At 42.6% G+C, this 17800-nt stretch overlaps 1 protein-coding gene across 2 annotated transcripts; it reads left to right on the top strand.

Moving 5' to 3' along the window:
- The first annotated feature begins 1399 nt into the window (after positions 1-1399).
- Positions 1400-16789, top strand: LOC145537186 (uncharacterized). 2 transcript variants are annotated; one of them, XM_081568009.1, is made up of 10 exons: positions 1400-1605; positions 5400-5648; positions 5921-6139; positions 7197-7368; positions 7587-7666; positions 8900-11069; positions 11984-12063; positions 12539-12677; positions 13046-13204; positions 16677-16789. In XM_081568009.1, exons 6-9 carry the CDS (start codon positions 10784-10786, stop codon positions 13156-13158), a joined length of 618 nt encoding a protein of 205 aa, XP_081424135.1. In that variant the 5' UTR covers positions 1400-1605; positions 5400-5648; positions 5921-6139; positions 7197-7368; positions 7587-7666; positions 8900-10783; the 3' UTR covers positions 13159-13204; positions 16677-16789. The 2 variants fall into 2 exon arrangements, with proteins under 2 accessions (XP_081424135.1, XP_081424137.1); XM_081568011.1 differs by lacking the exons at positions 1400-1605; positions 5400-5648; positions 7197-7368 and having other exon boundaries at positions 6058-6139; positions 8900-9125; positions 10327-11069.
- Positions 16790-17800: the final 1011 nt, after the last annotated feature.

The raw sequence follows: 17800 nt of genomic DNA, 5'->3' as shown, positions 1-17800 counted from the left end.
TCTCCCCATCACACACCCAGCTTCTTATCTGATGGATGGAATGGACTCGTCACATTCCCTGGGGATGTGATCATGGAAGGTACAGAGTTGAGCCTCCAAGCAGCTGGGGGGAAATCTCACATTCACCAATTTGCATGAGGCTCCACCACAAATGCAGAGATCCCTGCCTCTCTTTCCCCCATTAGAGCAGTCATTGGCAGGGAGATCAGCAAGAGGGCAGTCTGGGCAGGATAGGTTGTGAGGGACCCTGTGTGCAGCATGAGCCTCCCCAGGAATGGAGAATGTCCTTTTCTTGATGGGCAGAGGCCCCTGATGTGTGTGAAGGGAGCGTGATTAAGGCCCAGGCCATGGGCAACTGAGTCATTCTCTAGAGAAAGAGAGGATTTTACTCCCCAGGAGTAAAATGGAGACATCAGGATTTTACTCCCCAGTTTTTCCACTAGGATCTAGGATACTTTTCTCCCAGATAGGTATCTCCTCTAGGCTGTTGCTCAAATGTCACAATCTTAGAACTTCCCTGACCACTCTTTCTAGATATCATCCCCTCTCTCTATTTCACTATCCCAATTTAATGTTAATCATGGCAGTTACAAACACCTGATAAATTACTTGTATTTGGGGACCACATGATCCCAACAGAATGTAAGCTCCATGAGGAAAAGGTCGATTTTCTCTTTCCAAGCACACAAATTTGTGCTTGACACATACTTTGGAGAGAATGCATGAACAACGGAATGAACAGACAGTTAAGCCTGTTGAGAGAAGCTTAGCTAGACAGGCTGAGGATTCTGCTAGAGAACATATTCAGGGATGATAAGATGATGACAAAGCTGTGATCTTTATCTCACCTACGAGGTGGTGTCCTTGGGTCCCCTCGAAATTGACCCCTTTCCTAACAGAATGGAAGGTCCTGTTGTCTTTTTCACATATTACTCGCGGTCAACGTCAGAGGCCTTCCCCACGCCAGGACCTCAGATTCCAGTCGGAAGCTTTACTTATCCTGCCCACTGGGGGACTGTGGCTGGATATTTCTGCCTTAAACCGGAAAGCTCAAACAACTACGATGCGCAGCATAGATAAAATGCTTTCAATGCTCTTTGTTACGACAGTGGTCACTATAGACAAGTAATCTTCAGTTTATGAAGACTTCTTTTTGAGTCCAAGATGGCAGCAATCTGTGGGGTTTTCACCCTAACCTTGCCCTTCCGCCCTTGGCGGATCATCCTGGAATGGTCCCCGGGCATCTATATCTGCTGTTCCCCAATTCCACCAGCAAGGGGCGCGCGAGATGAAACAGTTCTGTCCTGGGATATACCACTGAGGGGAAGCGGTAAGACCCCCCCCCCACTCTGGAAGGTACCATTGGGAGAGGGCGTTCCACAGCAGGGAGGGCCCCCTTACACCGCGTCAGGCATGGACCACAGTTCCCAGGCGCGGCGCTCAGGGCGCCTCTGGGTCTATCCCGATTCGCTCCTCTTCGTCTTCCCGCTGCTTTCGAATCCGAGTGGACACTGGTATTCAGCGGAAACTTTCTTCGTCTCTTTTCCAACTCCACCCCTTCGTTGGTGGGACGACTACGGAGCGAGAGACCTGCTGTCGGTTTGGGTATGGCGTCAGAGAAGCTTTCTGGGTAGTGACTGGTCACCGCGTGATTGCGGGCGCTGTGGGCACAGAACTGGAACTGAGGGCGAGAGGCGCGTGTATACGCGTGCGCCTGCGTTAGCGTGCGCAACGATGCAGAGCATGCAATTTTCCTCCGAGTTTTATTGCTTTTCCCAAAGGGGTCGAATAGCTGCTCTGGTTAGTGGCGAGGTTTGGCGCGGTCACTGGCCGTGCATGGTGACTGCGTTTCAGTCTTGTTTAGCTCTCGCTCAGTCTGGATCCTGTGGCAGCGCACGGTCTTCACACAAATGCACGCAATTCATGTCCAGGGAGAGGTCTCTGAGTTTGGTGTCTCTCCCTGGAGAGTATACTGTATCTGGCACCTTGGGATTGTGTGTTGCTACGTGTGACAACACGGGTGCTGTTTGGCTACATTTGATCTTGAGCCTTTGGGCGGAATTGTGAGTGATGGGACATTTGATGTGAGTGGATTTTGTGAGCCATAATACAAAGCCTCTAGGATGTGTGCCTGTATACCGGGATGTGCATCTTTGGAGGTTTCTTGCCTTTCAGTCCCTGTGTGTGAGATCTCTGTGTTAGGGGTCTGCACCCCAGAATGTGAGATCACTGAGCTTTTTGATTCTGGGTTCCAAGTTGTGATGCCTCTGTGCTGCTTTAAGGATGGGTTAGTCTAAAGGTGTAAAGGATCAGCTGCCTGGGGCTCTATGCAGAGGTTGCAAATTTTTCCTTTGTCTGGGAACTTTGTCTTAAGATTATATGATATTCTTGAGTTATTAAAACTTCTGCCTTTCCGTTTAGGAGGGTTTGTATTAGGTCGGTAAGTGTCCGCGTGGTTTGGGAGTCAGTCTCCATGATGTGAAGCATCTGTGCAGTTCTCATTTGTTTCTGTCTGGAAGACTTTGGACTGTTTGCAGGGTCTCTGTCACAGCGTGTATGGTTATGGTCTCTGTTGTGTTTGAGCGTCTGAGACTCGAGTTGTGTGCTCTCTGTGCAGAGATTCAGTGAGCTCTTTTTGGTGTCTCTGGCTGTCTATGAGCTGTTGGAAGTCTTCGTGTTAGAAATAAAACCTCTTACGTTCTTGGCTGTGAGGTCTCTGTCCAGGAAGTGAGGATTTGGTAGCTGGCAGATATGATTCTGAAGCCGGGAACCTGACATGCTGACTGTGTGTTGTTGAGTGTATCACTTGCCTCGTGAAATCTCAGTATGTATCATAATTAATACAGTGGGGCCAGTGCCCATCTTGGAGGGTACCTGTGCATGTTAGCAATGTGTTTAAAGGGCCTGCCTCCAGACTGTCCTTCAGCAAATGTTTTCTGAGCACCTGCCATAGACCTGAGCACTATTGGAGGAGCTTGGGACAGGGCAAAACTAACCAAGTCTCTCATTGCATAGACTTGGTGGTCAGTAAGTAAATCAAGGGTGGCAGGCACTATGAAGAAAGATATTGCTAGATCAGGGGAAAAGGTGTATGTGGGTATGATATTATGATTTTCTTCAAGATAATGAGGGAAAGTCTCCCTGAAAGATGCCAAGTAAGCAGAGATCTGGAGGAAGTGAGGGAGCAGGTCGTGGGGTTACCTAAGGGAAGAGCATTCCAGGCAGAAGGAACAACAAATGCAACAGTCCTGGCATGGAAATCTACTTGGCGTGCTCCTGAATGTCAAGGAGTCCTGTGATGCACTGGGTTTGGCTCGTAGCTCTCATTGAAAGGGGCCTGGTGCTGCTATTTCTGTTTGTCCCCCAGTTTGTGGTCATCTGCATTTCACAGATGAAGGACTCAAGGCTCCAACATGTGCCCTGCACCTTCTCTCCTACCTATACCTGAAATTAGGAGTGAAACCTTCTGGTCCGTCAGGAGAGACAGAGAACTTGAGTGTACCAGCTGCAGGGATGATAGCATCCGCGTTGAATGTCAGCCGAGCAGCGTACCTCAGTTTTAATGTGGGAATCATGCCTCATATCGTTGCCTGCCCTTGATGGAGGGCAGGACTTAAGAAGGAGAAAGGGAACTGGGGCAAAGGAGAGAGGCAGGAAGGGGAAGCTGGAGGACAATGAGAAAAAAAAATGAATGGTCTCATCACATTGCTTGGATTTGGCCCAAATCACCTTGATTAAATGATTGGAGTGATATATAGATGTATATATATATATATATATATATATATATATATATATATATGTTTTACTTTGTCCCTGTCCCTACCCTTTCTTTCCCTCCCCTTCTCTTTTGTGCCTGGGATACCACCTGGGGCTGGAGATTTCTTTTCTGTAAATTTTTCAACTACAAGCTTGCTTTTAAAATAGGTTATCTGTTTCTTTTTCACTGAAATTTGATAGTTTGTTCCGCTTCACCTAAATTGCCAGATGTAGTTATTCTATGACTATAAACTTATTCATAGAATCCTTTTAATTTCTGTGGAATCTGTAACCTATTTCTTTCCTGATATTGGCAAGTTTTGTCTATAGTTATCTTGCTTTTGTTTTATTCTTCTGGGTGGAAATTTATGAATTCGTAGTGACCTTTTGAAAGAGCCAGCTTTGGGTTTTGTCGATTATCTATATATTTTTTCTAATATCTGTCCCGATCTCTATTTCCCTTATTTTGCTGAGTCTCGCTACCAAAGGGGTTTAATAAAGTCCCTGAAAGTTTCCCAAGTATAGTGTAATCTCACAGATTCTAGGGCACTGTTGTAGCCGCACTGAGTGAGATCCACTGAATGTAGATCATGGCATCTGCACTTTTTACAAGAAGTCCTCAGTTCTGATTGACGTGGACAACGTGTCTAGGCACTACTGGAGCAGAGGCATGGTCTTATTTTCCCTACTGCCAGGCTGTCTTCACTGAGAGCATGTGACAGGGTTGTCTGTTTTCTCTGATGCACAAACCCAAGGGGTATGACACAAACTCAAGGGGGTTGACAATTAAATGGAGGGAGGCTTTGGACTAGAGCAGATGCGGTGGACTTTGGAAAAAGTAGATGCATTAGAGATTTTCGAAGTAAAAGTGACAGAACTCAGCAAGAATATGGACTTGAAGTGAAGGAGAGGGAATTGTAAACATGGTTAAGACCAAGTTTCTGTGTCCTGTCATAAGGGTACAAAGGTGTCATGGGAAATCCTGGAAGTTGGCCAGGTCTGGAAAGAATTCCAAATAAGATTTTTATGTTTATGAGCTCATGGTCTAGATGGATACAATAACCAGTATTTACATACTTAAAAGTTCCTTTTCCTTTTAAAAAAAAGTGAGAGGTATTGAGATATAATTTATATACAATAGAAGTCAATGCTTTAAAGCATTACCGTTTGTCGAGTTTTCACATATGCATACCATTGCGTAAATGCTACCACAACAAAAATGTAGAAAACGCCCCATTCGTTTGAAAATGCTCCTTTGGGCTATTTGCATTCAGACTCCTTCCTCCATTCCTATACCCTGGCCACCGCAGATATATTTCTGTGCCTATAGTTGTGCCTTTTCCAGGAATCCATTGACATGAAATCATATAACACATAGCCTTCTGTGTCTGACATCTCTCAGTGGCACAGCTGAGATGCATCCTTGCTGTTACATGCATTAGGAGTTCCTTTTGAAATGACTGTGTAGTATTCTCCTGCACGAGTATACACTTTTGTTTCTCTTTCATCTATATGCCAGTTGTTGAATAGTTGGGCTGTTTCTGGTTTTTGGCTATTAGGAGTACATGAGTAGGATATTTTAGTAATGGTCCTTGTGTGAATATGTTTTCCTTTGTCTTGGGTAAAATTAAAACTCCTAGTAAGTACGAAAATTCCTGAGAATAAGAAGAATGTGCTACTGGAGACGAGTGAAGAAATAGCTACAGAAGGAATGACAAGGCTAAGCCAAAGTGGAAACAACCCCCAGCTGTGGATGTGTCTGGTGGTGAAAGTCAAGTCCGATGCTAAAAGAACAATATTGTACAGGAACCAGAGGTATATTCTGAGAAATCAGTTACCAGTTCAGAGATATAAAGGTGCAGTGCTGCAAGCAACAGATGGAAACAGAGGTATGTATTTCTGTGTCTCTTCCATGGAAGTGAGTAAAGCCATCGCAAGCGTGATGGAAAACCCAGAAGCAGAGAAGGAAATGGTTCATCAAAGCATGTATAAAAATAGGTATTAAAAACCGTAATGTCTGTTTCTGTCACGAATGTCTTTCTGAGACACATTCTCCACTAAGGGTAACCTGGGACTACCTATCACCAGTTTGTGGATGCATAAGAAAGACTGCCCTGGAAGGAAAAATATATAGTCTTCAAGCCCCTTTCTCATCCTCCAGAGACCCTGCCGTTCCAGGACTCCACCTCAGTGGCGAGAAAACCTCAACGTGCACGGCACACGCCGAACTCCGGGAGCATGCGCAGTGTGTGCACGTGCACCCGTTGCTGCGCATGCGCCTTGGTGCACATACATCCTGAGCGTTCTGTGAGGAGCGTTGGGCCTGAGGCGGTTGGGTTTATTCAGTCCCGGTTCCTTCTCACTGCTTGCGAGTCACCAGGTAGGTCCACAGATCTGTCCTGTCTGGAGTTGAAGTGTGCGAGTGTGTGAGGGGGAGCCAGCGAGTTTCGGGCGGGTCGGGCAGTGCGATCTGGGGCCTTTGAGGAGGAAAGCCCTCGAGGTCGTCATCTTTCTCCTCAGAGGTGTCGCAACGCCATAGTTCTTGCCCTGGTGGCTGGAGGGGAAGGGCGGTGGGCAGAAGAGGGCAGGGGTCGGGTGATGGTGGGGGGGAGACTTGGGAGTGCTATTTGAAATATCTGGTTCACTGGGGCCCTGGAACTGACGACAGAGCACAGAATCTGGGGCCGGCAGTGGGACCTGGGCAGGGGGCGGGGTGGGCGATTAAGGAAAGGCCTAGAAACCGGACCGCGGGGGGGTTGTGACTGTATTGTTATAGCCACGCGTTTTGGGGAACAAACTCACTCAGAGGGACAATGCAGGTAATGGAGGGCAGTTTATTACACCGGCGGGCCCAAGGCAGAGTCTCCTCTTAGCCAAGGACCCCGACCAGCATTTGTGAAAATCTTTTATACCCCATGTGTACGTGTCCGAACTCACCACCCCAAATTCCTCGAGACTTACATAAACAAAGGAAGGGTAAATACAATCACAGTAATCTCATCATTTAGGTGTTATGTGTTCAAACAGTTAAACAGTTGGCCAATAATCAATAAGCCGGAGGTTACACTCCGATAGGTACAGAAACATTTACGGCCTGTCCAGAGACAGGGGTGATTAGTGTATGTTTTCTCTTAGGCGATGAGTAACCTGGATAGGATCTTCAAGGTTCCCCTGTCCGGAGGGGGTCTTATCCTTCTATTGTCGTTTTCACAGGCACTAGGCACAGAGTTCAGAGTCCATTAGAGAGGTGGCCGAGCATGATCAGCACCAACAGGCCTAAGATGGAGTCCAGGCCCCAGGAATTCCTTCTTCATTATCCCGGGTTTTGTGATAAGGTGTCAAGGGAGACGTGGACCAGTTGCTCTGCATGCACTCACCTCAGCCCCAGACCCTGAGAAAATCAGGCTGTAAAGACTGAGCCTTTCTTCTTGTTCCAGCTGAATTCCAAGGGAGTTGGGGGAGATATGTCTGGTGAAAAGGAGTGTGACAAAAGGAACAGTCCTGGATTTTTAATTCCTAGCAGCGTTTCACTAAATATCTTCATGATGGAGAATTCTGTTGTGAAATCAAACTTCCTCACAAAAGTTCAGCCTTCCTGTGTACCTTAAGGTGATTTCTCTGCCAGCTTAGCAAAGACAAATATGGCTTTTCTAGCAACTGTATTTGGTGTACTTGGAATGCATGTACACTCGTACTTAACCAGAGTTTTCTTTTGAAAGTATTTTCACATTTTTTAAAAAATAATAAGTCAACGTATGGTCATAAAAGTGATCAAATATAGCTGTACTCTTAAATACATTTTCTAAATCACAATATTCTACTTTCAGGGAGAAATATGAGTTTGCAAGTGGCATCAACATTGGGACCTGTAGATCAAGAGTGCTCCCAGCTGGGTGAACCTGTGGTTGTGAGTACCTTACCATTTGATGTTTTCTATTAGCACAAGTTTATTTTGGAGAAAATATTGTTAAGTAGTGAGGTCGTTGCTGAGCCGCAGAAAGACGGCCGGGATTCTTGGCCTCTGGAGGAGAAGAATTCAATCCGGGGCCAGAGACGAGGCTGGATCGCCCAGAGCTTTGGTGTGATCAAGTTTTATTAAAGTGTAAACGAGATAGAGAAAGCTTCTGACATAGGCATCGGAAGGGGGTAGAAAGAGTACTCCCCTGCTAGTCTTCAGCTGGATGATACATAGTCACTAGCAGTTTGTTAATGAAAGAAAGGAATGTCTTAAACTCAGAATGGCACCAGGCCCCTCATCCATAAGATGTATTTTGGAATAATCTGGGCACCAGACATCCCGGGTCATAAAACGATTGACTTGAATTTTGCAGAAAGGCAGATCATGCAAATAGTTTCATTTACATAGATTAGGGGAACAATGTCTGAGTATAACATACTGGTTTGTCAAGTAAGTTCTGAGCCATTAGGCGGAAGACAGCGCTTGGGGTAAATGCAGAGTACAATAACATAGCTTAAGACAAACATTTCCATAAGAAAAAAGGATTGGTTAACTCAAAGTTTGAGAATAGTTAACTTCAGGTGAAACCAGGTGTCATGGCAACACAGTATTTTCAGAGAAACCTCTTTTAAATTTGTATAGAGAAGGGAAACAATATCCCTAGTTTGTTTCATCCTGCCGCTTAAGAGAGAGAGAAAATGTCTGACACTTGCAGCCTATTTCCTCCGTTTGGAGACTCCTGGCCTTCCTGCCGGTTGCCCTCTCAGTAAGTAGTACAGATGCAGCGATAAAGGTCTTTCATGCTGATAAAGGGTGACAGTTTGTCTTAGGAAGGAACATTGATCCAGATATATTACAGTCTGGTGTTGCCTGGATGAGTATACCGTTAAATTCCCTGGAAATGTGCCCAGTGACTCCCTTCCTCCTGCTTATTAACAACAGATTGCATACTTCCATCCCAACATAGATTTAAATAGCTTCCAAAGTCTTTCTGGGTAACTCTTAGGGGAGCTAACTTTTCTCTGTGGGAAGAGTAACTTTATTAAAAGTAAGTACATAGAATTGTGTTGGGAAAATGTTGTTAGGTTAACTTATGATCAGATATATCTGTGTCTTATGTATATTTATGCTATTAGATGTATTAACAACAAAAGGTTTTTATTTGCATGCCCACTCTACTAGGACCAGTAGCCCAGTGTTGAGCAACCTCAACAAGGGGAACCACCAGCTGAAATGCAGGATATCACACCGGCAAAGGAGGAAATAAATGAAGAGGATCCAGTGGATCGTGGTGAAGAGAAGCTTGAGACATAATTTATATACAAGAGAAGTCAATGCTTTAAAGCATTCCTGTGTGTCGAGTTTTGACATATGCATACCATTGCGTAAATGCTACCACAACAAAAAGGTAGAAAACGTCCCGTTGGTTTGAAAATGCTCCCTCGGGTGAGAATGCAAACTAGTACAGCCACTATGGAGAACAGTGTGGAGATTCCTTAAAAAACTGGGAATAGAACTGCCATACGACACAGCAATCCCTCTGCTGGGCATACACACCAAGGAAACCAGAATTGAAAGAGACACGTGTAGCCCAGTGTTCATCACAGCACTGTTTACAATAGCCAGGACATGGAAGCAACCTAGATGTCCATCAGCAGACGAATGAATAAGGAAGCATTGGTACATATACCCAATGGAATATTACTCAGCCATTAGAAAGAATACATTTGAATCATTTCTATTGAGATGGATGAAACTGGAGCCCATTATTCAGAGTGAAGTAAGCCAGAAAGGAAAACACCAATACGGTATACTAATGCATATATATGGAATTTGAAAGACGGTAACCATAACCCTATTGCGAGACAGAATAAGAGACAGAGATGCATAGAACAGTCGTATGGACTCTGAGGGAGAAGGTGAGGGTGGGACGTTCTGAGAGAATAGCATTGAAACATGTATATTATCATATGTGAAACAGAACACCATTCCAGGTTCGATGCATGAGACAAATGCTCAGGGCTGGGGCAATGGGATGACCCAGAGGGATGGGATGGAGAGTGGGTGGGAGGGGGGTTCAGGATGGGGAACACATGTAAACCCATAGCTGATTCATGTCAATGTATGGCAAAAGCCACTACAATATTGTAAAGTAATTAGCCCCCAACTAAAATAAATAAATTTATTAAAAAAAAAAAAAAAAAAAGCAAATGCTCCCTCCGGCTATTTGCATTCAGATTCCTTCCTCCATTCCTATACCCTGGCAACCACAGATACATTTCTGTGCCTATAGTTGTGCGTTTTCCAGAAATCCATTGACATGAAATCATATAACACATAGCTTTCTGTGTCTGACATCTCTCAGTGGCACAGCTGAGATGCCTCCTTGCTGTTACATGCATTAGTAGTTCCTTTTGAAATGACTGTGTAGTATTCTTATGCATGAGTATACTCTTTTTTTCTTTCATCTACATACCAGTTGTTGAATAGTTTGGTTGTTTCTAGTTTTGGCTATTAAGAGTACATGAGTAGGATATTTTAGTAATGGTCCTTGTGTGAATATGTTTTCCTTTCTCTTGGGTAAAATTGGCTAAAATTAAAACGCCTAGGAAGTACCGAAATTCTTGAGAATAAGAAGAATATGCTACCGGAGAAGAGTGAAGAAATAGCTACAAAAGGAATGAAAAGGCTAAGCTAAAGTGGAAACAGCCCCCAGCTGTGGATGTGTCTGGTGGTGAAAGTCAAGTCCGATGCTAAAAGAAGAATATTGTACAGGAACCAGAGGTATATTCTGAGAAATCAGTTACCAGTTCAGAGATATAAATGTGCAATGCTCCAAGCAACAGATGGAAACGGAGGTACATATTTCTGTGTCTGTTCTATGGAAGTGAGTAAAGCCATTGCAAGCATGATGGAAAACCCAGAAGCAGAGAAGGAAATGGTTCATCAAAGCATGTATAAAAATAGGTATTCAAACCAGTAATGTCTATTCCTGTCATAAATGTCTTCCTGAGACACATTCTCCACTAAGGGTAACCTGGGACTACCTATCACCACAGTTTGTGGATGCGTAAGAAAGACTGCACTGGAAGGAAAAAAATACAGTCTTCAACCCCCTTTCTCATCCTCCAGAGACCCTGCGGTTCCAGGACTCTTACCTCAGTAGCGAGAAAAGCTCAACGTGCTCGGCACACGCGGAACTCAGGGAGCATGCGCAGTGTGTGCCCGTACACCCGCTACTGCGCATGCGCCTTGGTGCGCATAAGTAGCGCAGATTCTGTGAGGAGCGTTGGGCCTGAGGCGGTTGTGTTTACTCAGTCCCGGTTCCTTCTCGCTGCTTTCGAGTCACCGGGTAGGTCCACAGATCTGTCCTGTCTGGAGTTGATGTGTGCGAGCGTGTGAGGGGGAGCCAGCGAGTTTCGGGCGGGTCGGGCAGCGCGTTTTCGGGCCTTTGAGGAGGAAGGCCCTCGAGGTCGTCATCTTGCTCTTCAGAGGTGTCGTGATGCCATAGTTCTTGCCCTGGTGGCTGGAGAGGAAGCTCGGTGGGCAGAAGAGGGCAGGGGTCGGGTGATGGTGGGGGTGAGACTTGGGAGTGCTATTTGAAATATCTGGTCCACTGGGGCCCTGGAACTGATGACAGAGCACAGAATCTGGGGCCGGCAGTGGGACCTGGGCAGGGGGCGGGGTGGGCGATTAAGGAAAGGCCTAGAAACCGGACCGCGGGTGGGGGGGTGGGTTGTGACTGTCTCCCGGGTTTTGTGATAAGGTGTCAAGGGAGACGTGGACCGGTTGCTCTGCATGCAGACTCACTTCAGCCCCAGACACTGAGAAAATCGCCATAGTCAGGCTGTAAAGACTGAGCCTTCTAGTTCCAGCTGAATTCCAAGGGAGTTGGGGGAGATATGTCTGGTGAATAGGAGTGTGACAAAAGGAATAGTCCTGAATTTTTAACTCTTAGCAGTATTTCACTAAATATCTTCATAATGGAGAATTCTGTTGTGAAATCAAACTTCCTCACAAAAATTGAGCCTTCCTGTGTACCTTAAGGTAATTTCTCTGCCAGCTTAGCAAAGACAAAAATGGCTTTTCTAGTAACTGTATTTAGTGTGATTGGAATGCATGTACACTCATACTTAACCATCGTTTTCTTTTGAAAGTATTTTCACATTTTTAAAAAAAGTAATAAGTCAACATATGGCCATAAAAGTGATCAAATATAGCTCTAGTCATAAATACATTTTCTAAATCACAACATTCTACTTTCAGGGAGAAATATGAGTGGGCAAGTGGCATCAACACTGGGACCTATAGATCAAGAGTCCTCCCAGCTGGATGCACCTGTGGTTGTGAGTACCTTACCATTTGGTGTTTTCTATTAGCAGAAGTTTATTTTTGAGAAAATGATGTTAAGTAGTACAGATGCAGTGATAAAGGTCTTTCATGCTGATAAAGGGTGACAGTGTGTCTTAGGAAGGAACATTGATCCAGATATATTACAGTCTGGCGTTGCCTGGATGAGTATACTGTTAAATTCCCTGGAAATGTGCCCAGTGACTCCCTCCTCCTGCTTATTAACAACAGATTGCATACTTCCATCCCAACATAGAGTTAAATAGCTTCCAAAGTCTTTCTGAGTAACTCTTTTGGGAGTTAACTTTTCTCTGTGGGAAGAGAAACTTTATTAAAAGTAAGTACATAGAATTGTGTTGGGAAAATGTTGTTAGGTTTACTTATGATCAGATACATCTGTGTCTTATGTATATTTATGCTATTAGATGTATTAACAACAAAAGGTTTTTATTTGCATGCCCACTCTACTAGGACCAGCAGCCCAGTGTTGAGCAACCTCAACAAGGGGAACCACCAGCTGAAATTCATGATATCACACCTGCAAAGGAGGAAGTAAATGAAGAGCATCCAGTGGATCGTGGTGAAGAGAAGCTGCAGCATGCCTGTCAAGGTAAAGTGTATCAGTGCATCCTGCCTTAAGACATACCCAGTGAGTGGAGGAAAGGAAACATTAGAAAAGGACTTCAGACAGTTCCTAAAAAACTGAGGAGAGTATAGTTTGCAGGTTCGTGTGGTTGGTGAAGTTTTCCCTTGTTTTCAAGACAAGTCGGGGGAGCATCTAAGTTGTCTGAGGACAACCCTGGAAAAGGAAAATGGTAATGACTTTCGGAAAATTCTGCTTTCTTTTTCTCCAGCAAAACATTCCTGGAATAATGCTCCTGAATTTCTTACTCATCACATTTTTACCATCCTAACCTAAGGCTTTTAATTCATAACACTGAGGGAATGAATATCATCATTCCCTTGTTTATATTGTAGGTTTTACAGCTGAATTGATGTATTTTTTTAATGATTCTGACCTGGAACTTGATCTCCCGGAATTGGCTGTGGCAAAGACTGGGGGTCAAGGTGGAGATGGTCCTGATGTCTAGGAGGAGATTGCGTCAAATATAGAGCCTGTTGAAATGCCAGAAGCAGGTATGTCATCCATTCAGAAAGTAATTTATGTGGTTTCTGTTTTTCAGAATATTGTATCTTTAATAATATAGAGGGAACATTACTATTATTTTAATAATAGAATTCACATATTCTTTGAAAGACAGTTCACATCCCAGATGCCTGAGTGCCTGACTTACAGACTTTCCAATAAAGAGACAGGATCAAAGCCATATCGAACTGAAAATAGGAAACCGTTTTCCTTTTTTTTTTATTTTTAAATAAATTTATTTATTTTAGTTGGAGGCTAATTACTTTACAATATTGTAGTGGTTTTTGCCATACATTGACATGAATCAGCCATGGGTTTACATGTGTTCCCCATCCTGAACCCCCCCCACACCTCCCTCCCCCTCCCATCCCTCCGGGTCATCCCACTGCCCCAGCCCTGAGCATTTGTCTCATGCATCGAACCTGGAATGATGTTCTGTTTCACATATGATAATATACATGTTTCAATGCTATTCTCTCAGAACGTCCCACCCTCACCTTCTCCCTCAGAGTCCATAAGACTGTTCTATGCATCTGTGTCTCTTATTCTGTCTCGCATATAGGGTTATTGTTACCATCTTTCAAATTCCATATATATGCATTAGTATACTGTATTGGTGTTTTTCTGTCTGGCTTACTTCACTCTGTATAATGGGCTCCAGTTTCATCCTTCTCAATAGAACTGATTCAAAAGGAAACCGTTTTCTTTCCTTGAGTATAAGTACTTTAAGCAACAGCTAATAATTTTCAGGTTCTTTTCTAATTTCTGCTTGTAACAAATACGGAATGCATTTGTAATAAATATCAGTTTACATGAAATATGCTCAGTAGGTTCTAGTACCAGCTTTAACATAATGTGTGTGATTCAGGTAAATCCCTTAACTTCTAAACTGAACTTTATTCATATAAGTTGTGAATTCAGAACAGATACACTAAAATGCCAATTTTTCCATGCTGATTTTTGCACTCTCTGATTCCCTTCGATGGAATGCATACAAGAGTACTCTGTTTTTCTTGATTGATTTATCATAAAATATCATCTAGAGTCAAATTATAACAGGGGAATTGCGATTTCATTTTCTGATGGGGGACCCATGTACACCCGTGGCTGATTCATATCAATGTATTGCAAAAAACACCACACTATTGTAAAGTAATTAGCCTCCAATTAAAATTAAAAAATTAATTTTTTTAAAAAAGAAAATGAGCCAACATTCTGCTTGATGTTTGTTAAATTCTCTCAAATTCTGAATTCTCTAGCTCTTAAGAAAATTAGTTGCATTTTAAATCCTTTCCCCATTGAAGCATGATATGACTGAATAATAAAATGGCAAAAGGTAGTCTAGTTTCCTGTTTCTGTGGCTGATCAAGTTGAGAGAGTGCATTTAGTCAGTGATATTCCAGGCAGGTGTGAGTGAGATACACATGCTAAGCACACTACCTGCCCCCATGTTTGGTCTGTTTTGGGGGGCGTTTTTTTGCTTATTTTAAGTGGAGGATCATTACTTTACACTACTCTGATGGTTTTTGCCATACACCCAACTCTCACTCTTAAGGAACTAGTAAAAATCTGAGCCTCACGATATAATCGTCTCTCACTATATCAAATATGTTATTTTTCCTCTTTGATACGTGAGTTTAAAAAGTTTTGAAGGTTAAAGTCTGTAACTCTAGTTCTTCCCACGTAATCAGCGTAGTATCTTTCACATAGGTGTTCTCCAGATTGCTGACAATTAATTGCATGGTTCTACTTTTACAGGAAGAACTTCATGGTTAGGGAAGATTTTACTGTGTATTAGCCTTCTAAATATTTTCACTTTACCTTTTTGTTCCATTCCATTAGAACATGTAGATGAAAGGACAACTTTCAGACTACTTGCAAGTAACTACAGAACATGATTAAAATGTTCTCTTAGAAACATCTTAGCCCTAAATATGTATGGTATTTAAAAAGAAAAATACATTAATTATAAAGTACATAAATATAAAATCCTACCCCCAACAAACAGGTAAGAAAAAGAGCAACAGAATAAACCTAACGGAAAAAGAAAAAGATACTTAATAAAAGACAGGTATGAATCGTCAGGAAGAGGAAAATAAACTCAACTAATAAATAAACACAATGTGGTAATTTACATAATTTTGTAACACACATATATATACACACACATTTTTTAATATTCTTTTCTGTTGTGATTTATCACAGGAGATTGGACATAGTTCCCTGTGCTGTATAGTAGGACCTTGTTGTTTATCCATTCTGAATGTGATAGTTTGTATCTGCCAACCCCAAATTGCCAGTCCATTCCTCTCAGTTTACATGATTGTGAAGAAAATGGACAAAGCCCAAGTATACCTAATAAGAAATATGAACAAGACACTAACAGTAGATTACAGAATTAAAACAGAGTATAATCTGGAACTCACATATTTTTAGAATATTGATGGGATGTGTCTAATAGGGTAGAAAAAGAAATATTATTTAACATAGCCCACAGTAACTAAATAAGTAAACATCACAAGATACCATGGATGAACTTTTGAAATTGGTCAGAGTTGTCTCTCAAAAGCCATTGTCATTCAGAAACAAACCAAAAAATCTCCTTTTCCAGATTTTCTTCTCTCTTCCTACTTGCTTTTCTCTCTCACTCATACTCCCTCTAGCTCTCCCGTTTCTTTTCTTCTCTCCTTTTTCTCTTTCTTCTTTTGGTGTGGCTGTGAGAAAGTCCTATTTCTGCTTCACATGTTGATGTCGCCAGTGATAGTAATGACTGAAAATTAGTGTCCCCATATAATTTATTATACCAACTGGAATGCTTTCCAAGGTGACAAGAAACATTTAGAATTACAAGAGGGCCACAAGTAAAAAGGGGGATAAATGTTTAACTGACTTAAAACAACCACATCAGGGATAAATTAGAACAAATGAAAATTTCTACACTCTTCCACAGTAGAGAAGAAACAAATGTACTACTGGCCTTTTTCTTTACTTCACTTAAGCAGTAACAGAGATAACAACTGTTGAGCTGTCCTATATTCGGAATATTATTTCAAACCAACACAGTTCAATGATACTTTTGGGGGATTTTTTGGTTTTAGTTTTGGTGTATTTTGTTTGTCTTAGGGTGTTTTTTGTTGTTAGATATTTTACTGAATGTGTACACAGTTTTGCCCTCTACTGAAAACGACCTTCTGATAGGTTCAATTGATTTCATTTGTTCTGAACTCAGTGTCCTTATTTTCTTGTATAACTAGGAAGGGTAGTGTGTTTTTAAAAATACTGGTAATACGCTTGAAAAGCCTATAAAATCTCTAGAGAGGATTAACTGAAGGTAAGCCAAAGGGTCGCCCGTAGTGTTCTTGTTTTAGTCCACTTTATAAAACTACAACTGCGATGAACTCTGTACACCTCTCCTGTCATCGAAATTTCTGCTAAGTAACTTTTTTAATGTATATATTATAGGTGAAGGGCGACGACTTGCTTGAAAGAACATAGACTGAAGCCGACTGTGCTGTTCTTATGTTGTATATTTGACTGTTAAAGTTCTGTCAATAAAGTTTCATTTTCTCCTTGCACATTTTTTGTTACATTTATCCCCGAGGATTTAATGGTATTGAAAATCCATGGTTTGTGATTTTTATGGCCTAGTTGAGGATGTATGTAGAGATAGAATGTTTGTATATAGATTTTCTGTTCCACAGTTCCTCTAAATATGCATATTAATTCCACAAATTTAGATCTAGATTATTTTTGCTTTTCAAAATATACTATAATATTTGAATATCAACAGTTTCTACTGGCTTAAACCTTAAACCTTTCCTCATTTTGCAGGATTGAACAAACCAGCCAGAATACTCTTGACTAAAGCAGGTGATAATCGGCATTTTTCCCGATAGGAAATGAGCAATCTTCTCCATTTCGACCTGTTTACGTTGCTTTTTTGTAGATACACTTTATCAGAGTAAGTTCCATTCTATTCCTAGCTTGCTGTCTTGAATATAGATTCAGTTCAGTTCCGTTCAGTCGCTCAGTCGTGTCCGACTCTCTGCGACCCCATGAATTGCAGCACGCCAGGCCTCTCTGTCCATCACCAACTCCTGGAGTCCACCCAAACCCATGTCCATCGAGTCGGTTATGCCATCCAACCATCTCAGCCTCTGTCGTCCCCTTCTCCTTCCGCCCCCAATCCTACCCAGCATTAGGGTCTTTTCCAATGAGTCAGCCCTTCGCATGAGGTGGCCCAAGTATTGGAGTTTCAGCTTCAACATCAGACCTTCCAGTGAACACCCAGGATAGATCTCTTTTAGGATGGATTGGTTGGATCTCCTTGCAGTCCAAGGGACTCTCAAGAGTCTTCTCCAACACCACAGTCCAAAAGCATCAATTCTTCGGTGCTCAGCTTTCTTCACCGTCCAACTCTCACATCCATACATGACCACTGGAAAAACCATAGCCTTGACTAGACGGACTTTTGTTGGCAAAGTAATGTCTCTGCTTTTAAATATGCTATCTAGGTTGGCCATAACCTTCCTTCCAAGGAGTAAGCGTCTTTTAAGTTCATGGCTGCAATCACCATCAGCAGTGAT

This window comes from Giraffa tippelskirchi, chromosome X (assembly GCF_054371585.1).
Source record: "Giraffa tippelskirchi isolate mGirTip1 chromosome X, T2T-mGirTip1v1.2.pri, whole genome shotgun sequence".
NCBI classification, from domain to species: Eukaryota; Metazoa; Chordata; class Mammalia; order Artiodactyla; family Giraffidae; genus Giraffa; species Giraffa tippelskirchi.
This window is presented reverse-complemented; position numbering and strand designations above follow the sequence as displayed.

Bases quoted from the DNA above. Each gene is read 5' to 3' on its own strand.
- LOC145537186 (XM_081568009.1), top strand. From the start codon at position 10,784: ATGCGTAAGAAAGACTGCACTGGAAGGAAAAAAATACAGTCTTCAACC. The intron at 11,070-11,983 runs GTAGGTCCACAG...TTCTACTTTCAG, and splicing joins CGCTGCTTTCGAGTCACCGG to GGAGAAATATGAGTGGGCAA. The intron at 12,678-13,045 runs GTAAAGTGTATC...TTTATATTGTAG, and splicing joins GCTGCAGCATGCCTGTCAAG to GTTTTACAGCTGAATTGATG.